Consider the following 20614-nt stretch of genomic DNA (forward strand, 5'->3'; position numbering starts at 1 on the left):
CAGCCCCCAGTGCTCTCCTGACCTGCAGGAAAGAAGGGGAAGCTCATCTCATCGACAGGTGCGGGCCAAGAAACAAGAAGTTTCCATGGACTGCCTGCACCCAGCCCCCACTCACCGGAGGACAATCAGATGCTTATGGGAGAATGTATTGTGCCTGTCATGCCTTATTGAAATACGTTCCTCTCTTAAATAGGTCAGAGAGCAGCAGGAAGGGGAGGGGTAAGTGCACCTATCTAGGGACTGTGAAGGGAGGGCCTGAGCTGTCCGTCAAGAGTGGAGGCCCGGGGGACCAATCCTAAGAGGCGGCCTAATTCTAAGTCACAGCCCACAGGACCGTCTCTGGGTTCATCACCAGGCACCATCTTAGGTGCACCTGGTCCCTAGGCTGGGAGGCGGGGCTGGCTGGAACCTCCTTTCTGGGTTCTGGCGTAATAGCCACACGTGGCACCAGGGCTGGGAAACAGGCGGGGCCAGCTAGTTGCCTCTTTCTGATGTAACATGCCTGGCATGTCCCACACAAGCCCCCAATCATAATACATCGTTCTGGGGCTATCCTTTTTCCTGCACCAATATGTAGGAAAGATACACTAAAAATGTGAGTTTAACTACAATTTGGGCTCAAAGTGAGCAGAGAGCCATCCTCAGTCTATCTGCTTACCCTGTGGCAAGAATACAACTTTTGGAAAGGATGCAACCAAAGTCAAGATATTTGCATGTGCAGTTACTTGTAGATCCCCAGGGTTACTTGGGAAGCAGGTCTCACTCCTAATCCTGGATCCTGAGCCCTGCGTTCAGGAGCAAGGCCGGGGGCACGCTCAGCATAGGATTTCCTGGTGGGAGCTGAAGCTGTAACGTAAAATCTCTAGAAATAAAATCCTAACATTTTAGCGTCCCCCACAACCCGATCCCCATCTTTATTGTTCATTTTTCAATATTTAAGGATTTTTGTCACTGTGTCAATCCGTCTTCTTATACCTTTGCAAGCCTGACACCTGCATTTCTTGGGCACCTAATTCAGGTAACTTAAAAGAGTCAGCTGTCTGTGCCCCATTAGAAATAGGAGCCTTAAGGAAACCCTTTATTTTTTGTAATAGCGCCACCTACTGAGAGAGGAGGCAGCATACATGAGGAACGATAATCTGCTTTAGCTCTAGTGGTCAATTGTACCCCCACTTCCTATCTTCTCCTTAAGCTCCAACGTTTTCTCCAAATCACTGCCAGCTTACTTGTTCTTTCTGTCATATCCTGTAGTCAGCCCGAAGTCATGTAGGTCTAGACTCTTTTTTATGTAACCTAAAATGAAATGAACACTCAAGGAAGAAATTCATTCTCTCATGCTTAAGAAATTGCACCTTTGTAGTAGGCATCAAGTCAAAATTCCAAGCTTATTTTCTCCTAGAATTCAATTTCTCTGAGATTGTAATTTGGCAAGGTTTATGGAATGCATTCTATAGTACATTATTATCACATTTGTCTGAACAAGAGGAATTGTGGGTGCTGGAGTCTTCTGTTGAAAGCCGGAATAGATACTTCAAGAAAGTCCTTTATGTTGAATTAATTACAGTACACTCCTTTTGTAATTAAAAATACTTTATTATGGGATTTTTCTTCATTTTACAAATTCTGGAGAGTGTTAACAGGCTGCCTATCTAAAACCAGGCAACCTAGCTAACCTCACAATGCAATTACTGCCTAGAAAGGCAAAAGGTAATTTTTTCTTATGTAGCCTTTCATATTCTCTAGAATCATAGTGTGTGTGGACTCAGAATACAGTCTAAAAACATTTGAAGAAATAACTCAGTCAAGAACATTTCTTTGAAGTGGCACTGTGGCTCAAAGTGGCAGAGCACTAACTTTGAGTTGAAGAGCGCAGGGACAGTGCTCAGGCCCAGATTTCAAGCCCCATGAATGACCAAAAAAAAAAAAAAAACCCAAAACAAAACACTTCTTTTATCAGATAGGTAACATTTAGGCTTAATCAGTTTGGTGAGATACATGGAAAAATACCAAAACAGAGAAAATATTTTTTTTTGGCCAGTCCTGGGGCTTGGACTCAGGGCCTGAGCACTGTCCCTGGCTTCGCTTAGCTCAAGGCTAGCACTCTGCCACTTGAGCCACAGCGCCACTTCTGGCCATTTTCTGTATATGTGGTGCTGGGGAATTGAACCCAGGGCCTCATGTATACGAGGCGAGCACTCTTGCCACTAGGCCATATCCACAGCCCAAGAAAATATTTTATACTACTAATCTTTATTAGTATTAGGAATGATCATGATAAAATCTACAAATGATAATAATTCCAAAATAAAATAAGATTTCTTCATTAAACCACATTTAAAAATCAAATGAAAATGTACAATGGAAGCATGCTTGAATGTTTTGGTGTGTTATATTTTTAAAGAAGAGAAACTTTAAAGAAGAGAAACCACACTACTGGCTTTGAAATGGGATCTTCAGATCTCAGCCTCCTGAGTGGCTAGGATTACAGGCATGAGCCACCAGCATCCAGAATAATGCCTGATTGTTTTTGTATTCATAAAACAGAACTGTTAAATATTCTCCATATGTACAAGCAATCATCTTTTCCATCATGTAATTATTTGAACCTATCTTTTGTCAGGAAGAAATAATATTCTTCAATTAATTTCTTTCTTCCCTGTAGTTTGCTTTGCAAATTGTGTTCTGAGCTCAGACTGTGACAGCAGAGTCCTAAAGGTGGTTTGGGGAATCTTTGCAATTTTAAATGTTCTCTATACCTTTACAATTGCTTTACAATTCTCTCTATATGTTACAATTCATGAATAAGTACAAATATAATTTATGGTCTCATATACTCTGTGTAAGTACTCGAAGCTAGAAGTAATTGTAGAAAAAAATTAAAAAAAGAAGCAGAATGTCGTGTTTCAAGAGGAAGGAAATGTAGCACTACTCTCTAGTCAGAAATTGTCTTCAAGAGTCTCACCGGTCTCTTGAAAGGAAGGAACACACATTTTCTTGCTACACAATTATATGGGATCATTCAGTGACACAAAATGATCACTTGGGAACTCAAGGTGGTATAGGAGAAAAATCCTTCATTTACCAAAGAAGATTTTACTTGGTGGCCCACATTAACTGAAAGCCTTTGGGAATCTACAGATCTTGCAAAACAAAAACAACAACAAAAACCACACACACACACACACACACACACACACACACACACACACACACACATCCTGAATTTCAAGTGGGATGTGCACTAAATATTATTCCATGCCACTAAACACATAGCAACAACATTGATGAGTTACTCATCAGATATATCCTGGCTATTACCACACCAAGTGATATGTTGGTCAATTCAGGAGACCACAGTATTTTTTTGCTCATGAGAACATGACACAAAGAATGGACAATGGACAACCTGAAGCTCTTCCACCCAAGGCATGCCATTATCAGTAATTTTTCACTTCTTTTGTAGTTATTTATCTTCAGATAGATCTTCAGTCCACGTTGATTCTCCTTTCCTCACTTCCTCTTACTCGTTTTTTATGTTTATGAAAAATCTCAGTTGGCTTTGACTCAACAGAGGTTAACTTCAGTTACTGTCGGTTGTCTCCTGTATTCCAGAAGTCTGAATAATATTGGTTACCTCTTTAAACCCATCCCTCACTTTTATGTTTGAACAGACATAAAAATAGTCCACCTGATTATGCTTTATTTAAATATTCCCTTTTGGTTATGCAAAATAAAACTTTGGGTTTTATGCTTCACTCAAATCAATAGCCTCAAATATCCTCTGGTCCCACTTGATTCAGTTATACTAACTACGTAACCCAGGGAAGCGAAAGTTTTTGAGGAATTCTGAAATTAGAATTGTACCTTATTTCAGGTTTAATCGGGAGTAAGATACACAGGAATATACAGAAGGTAAAGTTTTGGTAAAACATGAAGGAGGATCTCTCCCGTGTTGATTGTGCTCTAGTTCATTAGGATGGTCTTGCTTCTTAGTCTCTTAGTCCACTCTGTGTGGTGTTGAAAGCTCTACTCCCTCTTTTTCTTCTTTCCCATCTTAATGAACGTTTGGTAAGCAAGTAAGCAACATTTTATGACAAGGAACGTAACAGTGGCAACACCAGCCAGGAGGAAGCCAATGACATCCAGAGAGTGGTACTGGTACCAGGTGAGATTGTGGGCAAGTGGCCTCAGGTGCTTGGCTCCTTTGTGGCGCATGACAAATTCGATCCAGAACACAGCTCGGTCCAGAGGCTTCATAGGCTGATCATGGTGAATGGTTGATAGCCACATAGCGTTCTTTTTATAGCTAAAGGCAAAACAAATTGATATTTGTTTATGAAATGAACTAGAAATATGTTAGAAGATTTCTGTCAATGTTAAAAATGATTCCATAAAAGTTGAAGAGAGCTGGGCACCGGTGGCTCATGCCTGCAATCCTAGATATTCAAGAGGCTAAGATCTGAGGATTTTGGTTCACAGTAAGCCCGGGCAGGAAAGCCAATAAGACTCATATCTCCAAATATCCATCAGAAAATCAGAAGTTCTTTCTCTTAACTGGTAGCTCACTAGCTTTGAGATGAAGAACTCAGAGGCAGTGCCCAGGAAAAAGAATTGATTTTCTCTACTGTTTTCATAGACATTTTAATGAGAAAGGATGGACTTCTTAATGACATTAGATTTAACAATTTATAGAGATATTTTAAAAGCAAGATTTAATAAAAATAGACAGCAAAATCAATTACGTTTCAAAGCCAAAAGTAAAGCTTAACTGCTCTAGTAAACAATTACTAACCCACCTGTTGTTCAAAGTTCAGAATTCCATCTTAAGTTAGAGACAGATGGTCAATTTGGTGCATAAGTTGTTGCCACTCCACACCCTGAGATATATTGATCTTTTTCAGTGTTTAATTACTTTATAATAATAAAAGTTTAGTGCCTCTCTCTCTTTTTAAAATATTGTCCTGGAATTTGAGCTCAAGGCCGTGGAAATATCCTTGAATATATGATTTTCTCCAAGGAAGAGTTTCACCACACAAGCCAGGGCTCTACTTTTGGCTCATTTTTTGTTAACTGGAGATAAGTACGTTATGGACTCCCCTGCTTGTCCTGAAATCAAACCTCAGTCCTCAGATCCCACCCTCTTGAGTAGCTAGGATTTCAGGCATCAGCCCTGGAACACAGACTTCCTTTCATTTCTTGACCCTAACACTTATGTGATCCACGGTTATTCTATAACATACTTTTTCCTACCAATGGGTATTGAACTTAATATACTTCTATAATGTAGTGGGTAAAAACACAGTGAAATGCATTAAGAACTACCAAAATGTGTGAAACAGTAAGCTTTAGTATGGATCCTCTAATTAAGGAACACCTTGCTATTTTCAGTATCAACATTGTGTCTATTCAAAATTTAAAACAAAAAATATTTCAGATAGTTACTTTTACATCCAATCAGTCTATAAAAGACACATTGGTTTTCATAGGAAGGAAGAGAAAATATGCCTCACAAAATATTTGTTAGGAGTCCAATATGTGTTTGAAAATCAAAGTGAGAGCCAGAGGCTGATAGCTTCCGCCTGTAATCTTGTCTATCCCAGGAGGTTGGGGGCATAACAAGCACAGCTCAAAGTAGACCGGACAGAAAAGTCCTTAGGTTTCATCTTCAAAATATCCATGGAAAAGCAGGATGGGAGTCAGAGCTGAAGGGGCAGAACGCCAGCTAGGGAATTAAATGAGCTAAACAAGCATCGAGTTCAAACCCCAGTGCCTTGAAAAACCTTCAAAGCAAAATAGCTTTTTAAAGTGCCTGCTATACTCTTGCTGTAAGTACATTCCAAAATATAATGCTTTATTTTGCAGTCATGGTGAAAGTAGACACATACAGAACATTGCTCCTAAGAGTAAATTGATACAAGCATTAATGAAATTATTATATATACTAACATAATTTGAATTGCAAATGATGACTACTAAACAGCAATTTGTAACTTTTGAAGTTAATTTTTTAAATTATAATGTTTCTCATTATGATAACCATATCTCTGAGGATCTAATAATATTCACAACATTTTTCTAATAGGGTTAGTCAGGTAAATTCAAAAGTCCTACTGATAGAATTGAAGAATTCACATAGATAATTTAGGAATCATAAATTGCAATAGCAATTAGAGCTTTAATATCTTACTGTTTAACAACAATATAGACCATTATGGAAGTCATTTTTTTAAGGAAACCAAAAAGAAACCGAAACAGAAATGATAGATATGTTCATCCTTTTCCATAGAGCAACATATAGTATTTATCGAATATTGATTTATAAACCTTTATTTTATCAACAGTAACTAGGGAGATCTTAGGCTGCAAAAAAGTGTTATAACTGAACTGGATTAATGCATGTCATTTATGGAGGAAAAGTTCATGTTCCCCCAATTCATTGCTTTCCTCAACTTCCTTGCAATCATTCTGTTGCCATCCTAAGTGATTCCTTTCAGTCCACTTTTGCCCTGTTTTAGAATTCTCAAGGGTTTGAAAATTCTTTTCCATTGAAATCTGTGGTGAAAATAAAAACTTGTTACGGCTGGAAATGAAAGTACATTCCCTGAAATCTCAGCATTTGAAATGCTAAAACATGGTGATCAAGGGTTTAAACCCACCCTGACCTGTATAGCACAACCATGTAGCAACATAAACACTGACATGCACACACGCGTGGGCACACACACACACACCACTAATGTGATTTATTTCATACAGGATAGGTTAATGATGAAGTCTTTCAATAGTAATCAACTCTAAACTGATGGTAACTCTAAACTGTTGGTTCAGATGCTTAAACATAAGCATACTACCAGGAGAGTGGGTATGTACCAATGAGGAACAATTCCCTAGTTTTAATTACTAGAAAAGCACACACACACACACACACACACACACACACACACACACACACACACCACACAAAAGCATACTCAAGGTTATACTCACAGAGGGTTGTTAATGACGGTTTCCAGTGCTCTGAGCAAGTCTTTACTTGACAGTGTTCTTATATCCAGTTGCACAGCTGCTCCTTTGGCCACCATGTGAGCAATGTTATCATGTTGTTCCCCAAACAAAGGAATGCCCACCATGGGAACCCCGTGATGGATGGCCTCGTAGACACCATTAGCTCCACCGTGAGTGATGAAGGCTTTTGTTTTGGGATGACCTACGATTAGGTGAATTTCAATAACATTTCTCATTAAAATTCTTAGTGATAAGGTATAATACGAGGCAGTGAAAGGAACATACTTTTCCAAAGCAATTATTGCACCTATGAAATTATATTTAAATGGCTTTCTCATCTCACCTCAAGTAGCACTTAATTGACCTGAGATATTAGTAAAATTCTTAGGGTATGTGCCTTAGGTTTTGTGCAAATTGAGATTTGAAAATGATGTATCAGTTTCAGTTGACTAGATAGCAAAAGCACCGAATGGATAATAGAGAGCAATTCATGAAGCAAAAAAAAAGTTCACGTTAGATTATTCTCTCATGAACTTAAAAATACAGCATTAGCCAAATGAATGAGGGATGCTTGAAACATAGTGTATTACCAGTTCCTCTTAAGAATCAAGACTTTTCATCCCCACATAGAATTCAGACTCATTCATAAAAAAATTGGTATTTGTTTCAGTGGCATTGCAAATCCTCACCCTACTTTAGCACTGCTAATGTAATGATTGACATTAGGGACAGATAGATGACCTCAGGTAATTATACAAAATTCTTTGTCCATGGTAAATATACTTTGAAAAATAATACACTCATCACAAACTGTTAAGGCTTATTTTCCATAGAATGGGTTTATAAACATAAAATTTTGGTTTCATTTTTGAGTTTTTGCTAGCAAATCTCCATGTGTTTTCCTGTTGTATTGTCATCAACTACTTCTACAGCTACTCATGCTTTTGGTATTTGATTTTTCATTGTCTTACCAAGGAGGTCATTCTGGGGAAGCCACTTGTACAGCCGAGTATTCTTTCCTAAGCTGTCTGGTTTCTTCCCATTAAATCTCCAAAGAATCTGTGAGGTAAAGACACAGTAATTTCAAGTTTTAAAATGTCACATTTTATTTAAATTATTTTCATAGAATGGAATAATAAAAAGACAACAAGAGGGGTCATTTGAGGACAATTACAAGACTGAGAGAAAAGGGATATCAACACTTCCCATACTTAATTTTCTATTCACTAAGATTGAATACAATCATAATTTTACTGTACTTAGACATATTAATGTAATACATGACAAATAAATGTATTCAAGATATTTTTACATGGTCAAAATTATAGATCTGTTGCAAGATAAGTATCAAATTAGTAAGATTTACCTCTTTACACATAAATATTTACTAAACTAGCTCTCATATCTTCTAATTTTGCCTATTTGTTTTTACAAAGTGAATTTTGGGTAATATTCTCTTATTCCAAAGGGTGTTATTTTAGTTTAACATGTTTTGTTTGGCTTTTACTCCCTATTCATGACAAATAGTTTATAGTCACAGTTGCCCCTGGAGAGCAAGTCTGTGAAAAAATACTGTTTTGTTGACCATGCAGAAATAGAGTCCAACTACTTAGCATATGTACTTCAGAATACAGAGTATTGTATTTTTTTTTTTGCCTTTCCTGGGTATTGGACTCAGAGCACTGTCCTGGGCTTGTTTTTGCTTAAGGCTAGCACTCTGCCACTTGAGCCACAGCACTAATTCTGGCCATTTTATATATATGAGTTGCTTGGGAATAAAACCCAGGTCTTCCTGTATACGAGGCAAGCACTCTTGCCACTAGGCCATATTCCCAGCCCCAAAGTATTGTATTAGGGATATTATAATACCTAACACTTATCATTATGGAGTGAGTACAAAATACTCCCATACTATTCATATGCTATTAATAACCTCACAAAACAGTAGGTTAAAATCTCCCATTTAGACTTGAAGACATAGTCAACATGGGCAAATTTATCAGGACAGACAGAAAAATGGACCTCAGAACCAATCCTGTGGTGGTTGCCAAGACCTAGTAATAACACTCACATCAACAATTCACACTGTTGTGCTGCATGTTAAGGCTACAGCTTCTTCCTCATGACCAGCACACAAGCAAATTTTATTTCTGTAACTATTTCTTGACAAACCTGATCAAATCTATGTAAACAACACTTTTAGGATAAATGAATTCATTTTAGTAATTACATGAAATTAAGTTTAGATTATGAATTGTTAGTTGTGAAGTCTAGGAAATTTTGAACATAAATTCATGATAGTGACATCTAAACTTATTAATTATCACTACTCTAGGAAAAATCACTACATGTAGAAAATAGATCTGGCTTGTTATTCATAAGTCATAGGGTTGCTGAAATGAAACTAAATTGTTAGGATGCTACCTTGATTTTTCCAGGGTCTATGCACACATTCACATGAAATGCAGTGATCTGGTTTCAGACATGAATAAGGGACAGTCCAGTAGGACTGGTTGGTTTTATTTTTTCTCTTTATCAACAAAGCTGAATAAATACATAGGAGGACAGACAAACCTCCCCTTTTCTTTCCCTGAATAACCACCTCATGGGTCCATTTCAAAATTGGAGGAAAGAATTACTTATGAACACTAAACTATAGTATATTTCACTTTAAGCTAAACTTCTGTCAAATGCTATTGTAGGACTCCAATTATTAAGAGTAGTTTACGTCCTTTCTGAAGCATGTCTAGTGTATTGATGGGCTTAGTATTCTTGCAATCACTGGATGAAATTTGATACATTCTGTGAAGTCTTGCTAGCAACATTATGATAATAACCTTTAACCTTGTGACTTATGTGTTTCTTTCTGATGACAAAATTTATATTTCATTCACTGTCAACTTTAAAAATCCAAAATTCCATGCTATTTCAGCACTTTCCATGCATATTTTGACTTTTAGTTTCTTAAGACAACTTGGAGTTATTGTAACAGGAAACTAGTATAGTCACATACGTACAGAGTTTATGTCCCTTACAGTGAAGACCACTACTGAGGTACTACATCTCACCTTCTGTGGAATTTGTGCCAGTGCTGATGCAATTGCATTGGCAGTCTCGTCTGTTAGGTTATCAATCATGGACCCCAAAGAAAACACCACCACACCATTGTCCCCAGAGCTTTGCACAAAATCTTCCATTTCCTGTGAAGAAAAAGTGTACATCATCTCTCACATGCACAAAGACACCAACAGATACAAATAATAGTTAAGCAAACATGACTGAAAGTTTGGTTATATCGAAGTAGCAATGTGCTGATGGTGCTTGCCTACAATGGTAGCTACTGAGGAGGTTGAGATCTGAGGATCCCATTTCAAAGCCTGCCTGGGTAGAAAAGTCTGTGAGACTTTCATCTCCAACTAAGCACCACAAAGCTCTAAGTAGAGCTGTGGAGCAAGGGATAAGCACTAGTCTTGAGCACAGAAACTCAGAAATAATGCCAGTCCTTGAGTTCAAAACCTACATAGGGCTGGCAAAAAAAAAAAAGTGTTTTCAATATAAAGAGATAAAATCAAATATTATCAGAAATTATCAGAGGAACAACAGTGAGATAAAAAAAAACACACACCAAGATTTTCCACTAGCAACTAGTAAGAGCACAGGTAGTAGTATGAAGTGTATTGACATTATTATGCTACAAATTTTCCAAACATTTCCATCTGGGTTCCAATTTATTTCTCTAAGAACATTTTCCTATTAAGGAGAAATTTTGGCCTTGTATATTGTTCTTACTATTCTAATAGCTTTTCTCTATATTTTTTTCAATTCTGATTCCTCAACTGATTTCTGAGCATTGTTCACCTGTCATCTTACTATCAAGGACTAGGATTGTGTGTTGCAGAACCATATGCATTGCAAAGGAAATCTAATAAAAGAGACAAAAAGGAACATATTTACCTTAGGCAAGGGTTTTGCAGGTTTGCAGTGGAGTCCTCCAACAAAGTCAAAACTTGGTAAAGTAGGGCGAGAGAATTCCAAGTCCCAGTAGGAACGAATAAGCCAGATGTCGGCTTTACTTATTGTCTCCAATAAGGTAGTGGGGCGTCCTGAGTGGAGAGTATAAAAAGTAAAGAATACATAAGGACACAGCAGAGACTTTTCTAATAATAGTTTGTTTTTTTCCTAGAGGATTGCTATAATTTGTACTTAATGATTAATAACTGTTTTTGTTGGTACATCAACAAATGTATGAGATGTAATTTATGTTCATAATTTATTTTCTGGGTAATGAATCATGTAGGTACATGTGTGCTATTTGTAATTTGTGTGTGAAAGGCAAACTGGTAAGAGACTATTTCGTTTGTACCTTCTTATATTAGTAGTAATGAATAATTAAAATGAGTAATTGTATTACAGCTAGCATTATACTCAATGGTGAAAGTTAAAGGCATTCCTTTTAAAATAAGGAGGAAGATAAGGATGACAGCTCTCTTTACTCTATTTCTATATCGTACTAGAATTCCTAGCCAGAACAATATGGCAATATGCAAATATAAAGGGGATCCAAATAGGGAAAGAAAAAGTTATGCTCTCTCTCTTTCCACAGGACATGATCTTGGATTTAAAGAACCCCATAGACTCTACTCCCAAGATACTTGAGCTTATCCAAAACTTTGGCAAACTAGCAGGATATAAAATACATCCTCAAGTATCAACAGCAATTCTGTATGCCCACACTATGAAGAGCAAGGCTGAAATCAGGAAAGCAACTCCTTATACAATCGCCTCAAAAACACAAAAACATAGGACTAACCTTAACCAAAGAAGTGAAAGACCTGTATGAGGAACACTTTAAAAAGCTGAAAAATGAAATTAAAGCAAAAGTAAGGAAATGGAAAAATCTCCCATTCTCCTGTATTGGGAGGATTAACATCTTGAAAATAGCAAAGGCTCTCTACAAATTCAACACTATGCCTGTCAATATCCCAATACCATTCTTTAATGAAATAGAGGAAGCAATCCCAAAATTCATGTGGAACAATAAGAGATCCTGAATAACAAAAACAATCCAAAGCAGGAACATCCATAGTTGAGGTATAACAATACCAAACTTCAAACTCCATTACAAGTCAGAGTAACAAAAGCCTCTTGGTATTGGCAAAAGAACAGGCCGGGGGTCCAACTAAATAGAACTGAAGACCCAGAAATGAACCCGCAAACCTATGGCTACTTAATCGTTGATAAAGGAGCTAAAAATAGGATGGAAGAAAGGCAGCCTCTTCAACAAATGGTGCTGGCACAATTGGTTAAACACCTTTAACTAACAAGCTAGAGCCTTATATATCACCCTGCACCAGAATTAATTCCAAATGGATCAAAGAACTCGAGGTAAAATCAGATATCTTGAACACATCACAGGAAGGAAAAGGAGAAACACTTGGGCTCCTTGGCACAGGTTGAAACTGTTTGATTAATGGCCCAGAAGCCCAATAAATCAAAGAAAGGTTGGACAAATGGAATTGCATCAAACTGCAGAGCTTTAGTACGGCAAAGGACATAGCTAGCATGATAAATAGAAAGCCTGCAGATTGAGAGAAGATCTTCACTGGCCATACAACAAACAAGGGCCCCATATCTAAAATATACATAGAACACAAAAAATTGAATTCCTCTAAAAGAAATCCTCAAAGAAACAACTGCACCCTTAGTAAATGTGCTAAAGACCTAAAAATAGACTTTTCTGAAGAGGACTTTGAGTGGCCAAGAGACACATGAAGAAGTGCTCCATTTCACTGTCCATAAAAGAAATGAAAAGCAAAACAACACTGTGATTGTACCTTTGCCCAGTAAGAATGTCCATTATCTGAAGGGAGCTCCTGTTTATTTACTTACTTTTTGCAGTAAATTTGGTTTCAACCCAGAAACATGGGCTTGCTGCGTAGGTGCTCTACCACTTAGCCGCATCTCTAGCTGAGAGATAGAATGTCCATTATCAAGTAAACTAACAACAGATGCTGGAGGGGATGTGGCCAAAAGGAAACCCTCCTACATTGTTGTTGGGAGTGTAAACTTGTTCAACCATTCTGATATCAGTATGGAGGTTCCTCAGAAGACTAAACATAGAGCTCAGTTATGACCCAGCAGCCCCATTTTTGGGCATTTACCCAAAAGATGACAAGCAAGACCACACTAAAGCCACCAGCACATCTATGTCCATAGTAGCACAATTTGCCATCACTAAACTAAGGAGTCAACCCAGATGCCCCTCAGTAGATGAGTGGAACAAGAACATGTGGTATGTGTACACAATGGAAGTTTATGCCTTTATCAGAACGAATGACATTGCCCTGTTCTAAAGGAAAGGAAAGGATTGGAAAAAATCATACTAAGTGAAGTGAGCCAGACCCCAAATTATACCCTCATTGTGAATAATTAGTACACATCTTGGATAGTCCTAGCAGAAGATCACAATAGCTCAATAGCTACATATATTTGAACACATAAAATGATCCTAAGTGAAATGAACTCCACATTATGGAAATTTGTGGTTTATAATTGTCATTATTTTCAACATAACATGTGAAATTATGCCATTTTCTTCAGTCTCTCTTCCACAGGGTTTTACCCCTGATGTCACTATTACTGATTTTGGTACCATAGGTATTGAATATGCATGTTTATTGGAACTAGGGAAGGGAAGGGGAATATCAAAATGGAGAGACAAAAGATAAAAGACAAACAAAAGTGAGGGCAATATTCACAAAACTATATACTGTAAACCAACTGTACAATTCATGGGGATAGGGGAGGGAACTGGGGAGGTGGGAAGGCTGGAGAAAGTGAGGGAGGAGGTCACAAGTTGGAAAAGGAATGTACTCACTTCCTTACATATAGAACTGTACCCACTCTCTACCTCACTTTGACAATAAATACATTAAATGTTTAAAGTGAATAAAAATGAGAACAAGTGATTGTATAATAAACTATGATTACTTTTCTCTTTATCCATTAAATAAATATTCCAACTCCAGAATTAATAATTCTATATATTCAAAAAAGCTATTTTCTCTGAACTTCTCAATACAGTTTTCTACATTAAACAAAATTAGTGCTTGACAGTGTTTATTTATTGTACAGCCATATTTGCTAATATCACTGGGAAAATTTTCAGAAATACTGGGGGTGTTCATGGCCAATATTTATTAAATGCAGAAATATGTTAGTAAAGATAGTGAATAATCATATGTACCTCTCACTATATTAGGTTTTACCTCTATGAAACATGTGATTGAAAAAGAAACAAGTTATGTTGAATCTTCTATGAAACAGTGTATCTCTTAGGAACAAAGGAAATTTTTAGACAATCCCCAAAAGTGGGCAGCAGTGGCTCAGTGTGTAACGCTTGTGACTCAAAATTCTGAGAATTGGAGGAGTTAAGTTTAATGGTAACCTGGGTAGAAATATCCTTCAAGTAGTATAGTACCAGCATAAAGCAAGTAAGCTAACCATCTGGACCTACCTAAGTTCAAATCTAGGGACAAGCAAAAAAAAAAAAAAAAAAAAAAAAACAAAGAAAGAGAACACAAATAAAGGATTTTAATTTAATTAAGGAAATTGATCAAGGGAAACAAGTTCCTACTTCCTGCCCCCATAGGTAGAGTATAAAAGGAATATCCTCAGTCTACATATTGCCATCCATCAGTGTCTTAGGGATGTAATTAGTGATTTTGATAATAAAGAAAAATGTACAATTTTCACCATGGATGAAGTATTTCAAACTGGATGAACTCCTAGAGTTTCCCATATAAGAAATCATCCATTGTCTTCTCTCTGACCCTATAATGGAAGATTTTCCATATTCAGGAATCTGATATACAATCTTATATTTCATTTAACTGTTCCAGCTACAAAAGACAAATTTACCTTATTTCACATGCCTTTTAGAAAACGTCTCTTAACTTTCAGAAACGTATTGTTTCCTACTCATAATGAACTATGACTTACCTAAAACTTCACTGTAAAAGTTACTCCATTTCTTTGAGTCATATGTCTCAAACCAAAAGTCAAAATACAGCATGCATATGAAGTTTTCCACCCTCTCCATGAACGTCATCTGACCACTCAATCCTGACAGAATGACAGGCACATAAGAAGGAGGGACCAGAAGGCCTCCACTATACTTCTCCACTGTGTAGCCGGGATAGAAGCGGAGAGTGTACACCAAAGGAATCTCCAAGAGCTCAGCCAGAAGCTCCCCACAAGGGCCGCTGGCATCTGCAATCACGACATCAAATCTTGCTTTTCGTAGCCTTGCCATCAGTTCCTTATTCAAAGCTGCTTCTCTACAAATTTTGAGCCAAGTATCTGAAAATTTCATAAATAAGTTCTCCAGTAATGGGGAATATGCCAAACATGTTGTTCTTGGCAATTCATACGTCCACAGTTCGATGAATTCTTTGAAAGCAGTGATCATTTCATCGGTATTTGAAGATGAAGGGAAAGTTTCAAATTTGATCCTGGATTGTTCATCGCTATCAACCAAAATAGCAGATGACGGTCTCAAAACAGTTATTTCGTGACCCCTCAAGATGAGTTCATCCAGTATCACCTTCATATTTATCCAGTGGCTGTATTCCATCGGCCACACCAGTACTTTCCCACAGCTTCCAGAACTAAAGCAACAACTCAGCTGCAGTAGCAGGAGAACCCAAATCCTTTTCCCAGGCATCTTGACTGGCACTGGCTCCTTCGAACTATGCTCACTTCTGTCAGTTTCTGGCGTTTATATTCAAGGAAAAAAATTGATCCTGAAGTTAAAAAATAACTTGGGAAGATCAAAGTAAATATGGTAAATGGCTAATGAGTGCATATGTACCGAATGGCAGAGTTATAAAAGTAATTTTAACTGACAGTAATTTTAATGACAATAATTAACTAGCAATTCTACGTCAAATAACGTTAGATTTGGAAACAATTGTCAATTATTAGGAAATAATTGTCAACAAGCAACTGGCAAGATTTAAGACAATACAAAGTGTAAAACTGGAGCAAGTAATGTGAATCAGTTCAATAATTCAAAAGCTGAGTAGGTATAGCTCACTAAACAGTAAGAATAAGAGTGTGTTAAGGAAAGGGAGGACTAACATCAAGTTGAAAAAATATTGCATAACCTGTTACCTAGTTCTCTGGAGCACTAAGGTGATTTTCATTGTGAGCTCTTCTATTCAAGTTTTCAGAAACCCAGAACATTCACTAAATGTCTCCTTTCCTGATCATGCTCGTCATTTATTTTTGCATTCATTCATCTGTACTGATTTCATCTCAGATAGTGAACGCATCTGTAGCTTCAAGAATCTCTAGTAGTGTTTATCATCTATTTTACCATGTAATTTCACATGAGAGTGATTTCATTATTAGCTCAGAAAAATGTACATAAAAACATTTCTTCTGTGAAAACTGAATGGTAAAGAGCAATAACACGTTGTTTTTACAACTTATACATTGATTTTTACTTAATTTTTTTTAAAATTTAGATTGATGATATATTTAAATTTCAATAAAGGGTAGCCATCCTTACCTATTTCTTTTCTGAATATTATGCTCATCATTGGTCTTATTGATAGTAGCTCTGTTTCTGTAGCACTAGGAATTGAAATGAGAGTGCTTTGCTTGGAAATTGTTGTAATAGCTAAGCATGTATGGCATTGCCTTTACTGGCCTCAAACCATTGCGATACTGTCACCATTTCCTACAGATCTGGTATTACAGATGTTCAACATCATTGTCCCTCAGACTCCACTATTTATTTATTGTCAGTCCTGAGGCTTAAGTTCAGGGACTGGACAATGTCCCTAAAATCTTTTTTCTCAATGTTACTGTTCAACTGCTTTCATTTACCACACTCCTGGCTTTGAAATGGGATCTTCAGATTCAGCCTCCTGAGTGGCTAGGATTACTGGCATGAGCCACCAGCATCCACCATGATGCCTAATTGTTTTTATATTCATAAAACAGAACTGTTAAATATTTTCCATATGTAAAAGCAATCATCTTTTCTATCATATAATTATTTGAACCTATCTTTTGCCAGGCAGAAATAATGCTCTTCAATTGATTTCTCTCTTCCCTGTAGTTTGCAAATTGTGTTCTGAGCTCAGACTGTGACAGCACAGTCTTAAAGGTGGGTTTGGGGAACCTTTGTAATTTTAAATGTTCTCTATATCTTCAAAATTGCTTTACAATTGGCTCTGTATGTTACAATTCATGAATAAGTGCAAATATAATTTAGGGTCTCGTATACTCTGTGTAAGGACTCGAAGCTAGAAGTAACTGTTAAAAGAAATTAAAACAAGAAACAGGATGTCATGTTTCAAGAGAAAGGTAGTATAGAGTTACACTCCAGTGTGACAGAAATTGTCTTTTTTTTAATGTCCTAACTTCTCATCAGAGAAGTCTCTTTTTAAGTCTTGAGCCCACTTGTTGAGGGGGCTATTGGTTTTTTGCTGTTTTGTTTTGGAGGAATGTAATTTTTTTAGTTCTGCATATATTTTAGATATGAGGCCTTTGTCCTTTGAATTGCCGGTAAAGCTCTTCTCCCAATCTGTGGGCTTTCTGTTTATCTTGCTGCAAGCAATGTCCTTTGCCCTGCAGAAGCTCTGCAGTTTGGTGCAGTCTCATTTGTCCATCCTTTCTTTGATTTGGAGCATTTCTGGGTCTTTGTTAAGGAAGTTCCGTCTTGCACCAAGGAGCCCAAGTGTTTCTCTGACTCCTTCCTTTAGTGTCTTCAGGGTGTCTGTTTTAATTTCAAGGTCTTTGATCCATTTGGAATTGATTTTGGTGCAGGGTGAAATATAAGGATCTAGTTTTAGTTTTTTGCATGTGTTGAACCAGTTTTGCCAGCACCATTTGTTAAAGAGGCTATCTTTCTTCCATCCTACTTTTTTAGCTCCTTTATCAAAGATTAAGTAGGCGTATCTGTGGGTTCATTTCTGGGTCTTCAATTCTGTTCCATTGGTCTTCAGGTCTGTTCTGGTACCAATACTAAGCTGTTTTTATTACTATAGCGTTATCATACAGCTTGAAGTTGAGTACTGTAATTTCTCCAGCACTGTTCTTTCTGCTTAGGATTGTTTTTGCTATTCTGGGCCTTTTATTTTTCCATATAAATTTCTAGATTGCTTCCTCTATTTCATTAAAAAATGGTGTTGGGATATTAAAGGGTATTGTATTGAATTTGTAGATAGCCTTTGGCAATATTGCCATTTTGATTATATTAATCCTCCTAATCCAAGAGCATGGGAGGTTTTTCCATTTCCTTAGTTCTGCCTTAATTTTGTTTTTCATGTTTTTAAACCTCATCATAGAGGTCTTTCACTTCTTTGGTTAAGGTTATTCCTAGGTATTTTATGTTTTGGGGGGCTATTGCAAAAGGAGTTGCTTTCCTGATTTCTGCCTAGGCATTCAGGTCATTAACATATAGAAAGGCCATTGATTTTTGAGGGTTTATTTTATATCCTGCAACTTTGCCAAAGTTTTGGTTCAGCTCTAGTAGCTTGGGAGTAGAGTCTATGGGGTTCTTTAGGTATAGGATCATATCATCTGCAAAGAGAGAAAGATTAACTTCATCTTTTCCTATTTGGATCCCCTTTATATTTTCTTCTTGCCTAATTGCTCTGGCTAGGAATTCTAGTACTATGTTGAAGAGATGGGGAAAGATCAGACATCCCTGTCTTGCTCCTGATTTTAAAGGGAATAGATTTAGTTTTTCACCATTTAGAGTTATGCTTGCTGTTTGTCATAAACTGCCTTGATTATACTTAGGATTGTTCCCTGGAATCCCGGTTTTTCCAGGGCTTTTAGCATAAATGGGTGCTGGATTTTATCAATGGCCTTTTCTGCATCCAGAGATATAACCATGTGGTTCTTTACCTTGCTCCGGTTGATGTGGTGGATTACATGAATTGACTTGCGTATATCAAACCAACTTTGCATCCCTGGGATGAATCCAGTTTGATCGTGGTGTATGATTTTTTTGATGACCTGTTGATGTCAACTGGCCAGAATTTTGTTGAAAAATTTTTGCATCAATGTTCATCAGGGAAATCAGTCTATAGTCCTCTTTCCGTGATGAGTCCCTGCCGGTTTTGGGATGAGGGTTATACTGTCTTCATAGAATGTGTCTGCTAGTGAACTTTCTCTTTCACTTTCCTTGAAGAGTTTGAGAAATATTGGTGTGACATCTGTATTGAAGGCCTTGTAGAATTCTGCTGTGAATCTGTGTGGACCTGGGCTTTACTTGGATGGGAGATCACTTATTGCCATTTCTATTTCAATGATGGGTGTGGGTCTGTTTAGAAGTTTTAAATCTTCATGGTTGAGTTTGGGGATATCAATTTTTTTCCAGGAAATAATCCATTTCTTCCAGGTTCTCGAATTTGTTGGCATAAAGGTTCGCAAAATAGTCCCTTATTGTGTTCTGAATTTTGGTTATGTCTGTGGTGATGTCACCTGTTTCCTCTCTGAACTTGTTTATTTCAGTGTGTTGCCTTCGTTTATTGGTCAGGTTTGCTAGGGGTCTGTCTATCTTGTTGATTTTTTTCAAAGAACCAACTATTTGTTTTGTTGATTCTTTCGATGTTTTTATTTTTGTCTCTAATTCATTTAATTCTAATTTGATTTTAATTATTTGCTTCCATCTATTGACTTGGGGTTTGGCTTGTTCTCTCTTTCAAAGAGAGTAAGGTGCTTTCTTAAATTATTGAGTTGCTGTTTCTCCAGTTTGTTGGTGTATGCACTCAGATATATAAATTTCCCTCTGAGTAATGCCTTTGCTGTGTGCCAAAGGAGCAGGGACTTTGTGTACTCATCTTGGTTGAATTCCATAAACATTTGAATTTCTGTTCAAATTTCTTCAATGACCCACTGATGTTTCAGCAGTGTGTTGTATTGTAGGATATTCTACGGTGGCTGTTTGAGTTGAGCTCTAATTTTATTCCATTGTGGTCTGAGAGAATGCAGGGAATGGTTTTGATACTTCTGAGTTTGTACAGATTTTCTTTGAGCCCTAAGATGTGATCTATTTTGGAGAATGTTCCATGTGCAGCCGAAAAGAATGTGTATTCAGTTGTTGCTGGATGAAATATTCTGAAGATGTTGGTTAAGTCTAGTTGGTCTATGCAATTGTTTAGTTCTGTGGTTTCTTTGTTCAGTTTTTCATGTGTTGATCTGTCCAGAAGTGATAGTGGAGTATTAAAGTCCCCAACTATCAATGTGTTTGGGTCTAGGAGTGTTTTTAGAGTCAGTAGTGTTTGTTTGATGAAGTTGGGTGCTCCTGCATTTGGTGTGTAGATATTTAGGAAGGCTATATTCTCCTGAAGGAGAGATCCCTTTATGAGGATGTAGTAATCTTCTTTGTCTCTTCTCACCATTTTTAATTTGAAGTCAATTTTATCTGATACTACGATTGCAACACCAGCCTGCTTAGGGGGGCCATTTGCTTGATAGATTTGATTCCAGCCTTTCACTTTTAGAAGATGTTTACTTTTGCTGGATAGCTGTGTCTCTTGGAGGCAGCAGAAAGATGGATCTTCCTCTGTGACAGGACCGTTTATCT

At 37.2% G+C, this 20614-nt stretch overlaps 1 protein-coding gene across 1 annotated transcript; it reads right to left on the reverse strand.

Annotated features, from left to right (window-relative positions):
- Positions 1–4026: 4026 nt before the first annotated feature.
- LOC125364916 (UDP-glucuronosyltransferase 2B17-like) lies at positions 4027–15736 on the reverse strand. The gene is made up of 6 exons (XM_048364692.1): positions 15007–15736; positions 10960–11108; positions 10074–10205; positions 7977–8064; positions 6988–7207; positions 4027–4306 (listed from the first exon to the last, which is right to left on the reverse strand). Exons 1-6 carry the CDS (start codon positions 15728–15730, stop codon positions 4027–4029), a joined length of 1593 nt encoding a protein of 530 aa, XP_048220649.1. The 5' UTR covers positions 15731–15736.
- Between the last annotated feature and the right edge of the window lie 4878 nt (positions 15737–20614).

Source organism: Perognathus longimembris, chromosome 16, assembly GCF_023159225.1.
Source record: "Perognathus longimembris pacificus isolate PPM17 chromosome 16, ASM2315922v1, whole genome shotgun sequence".
Taxonomy (NCBI): Eukaryota; Metazoa; Chordata; class Mammalia; order Rodentia; family Heteromyidae; genus Perognathus; species Perognathus longimembris.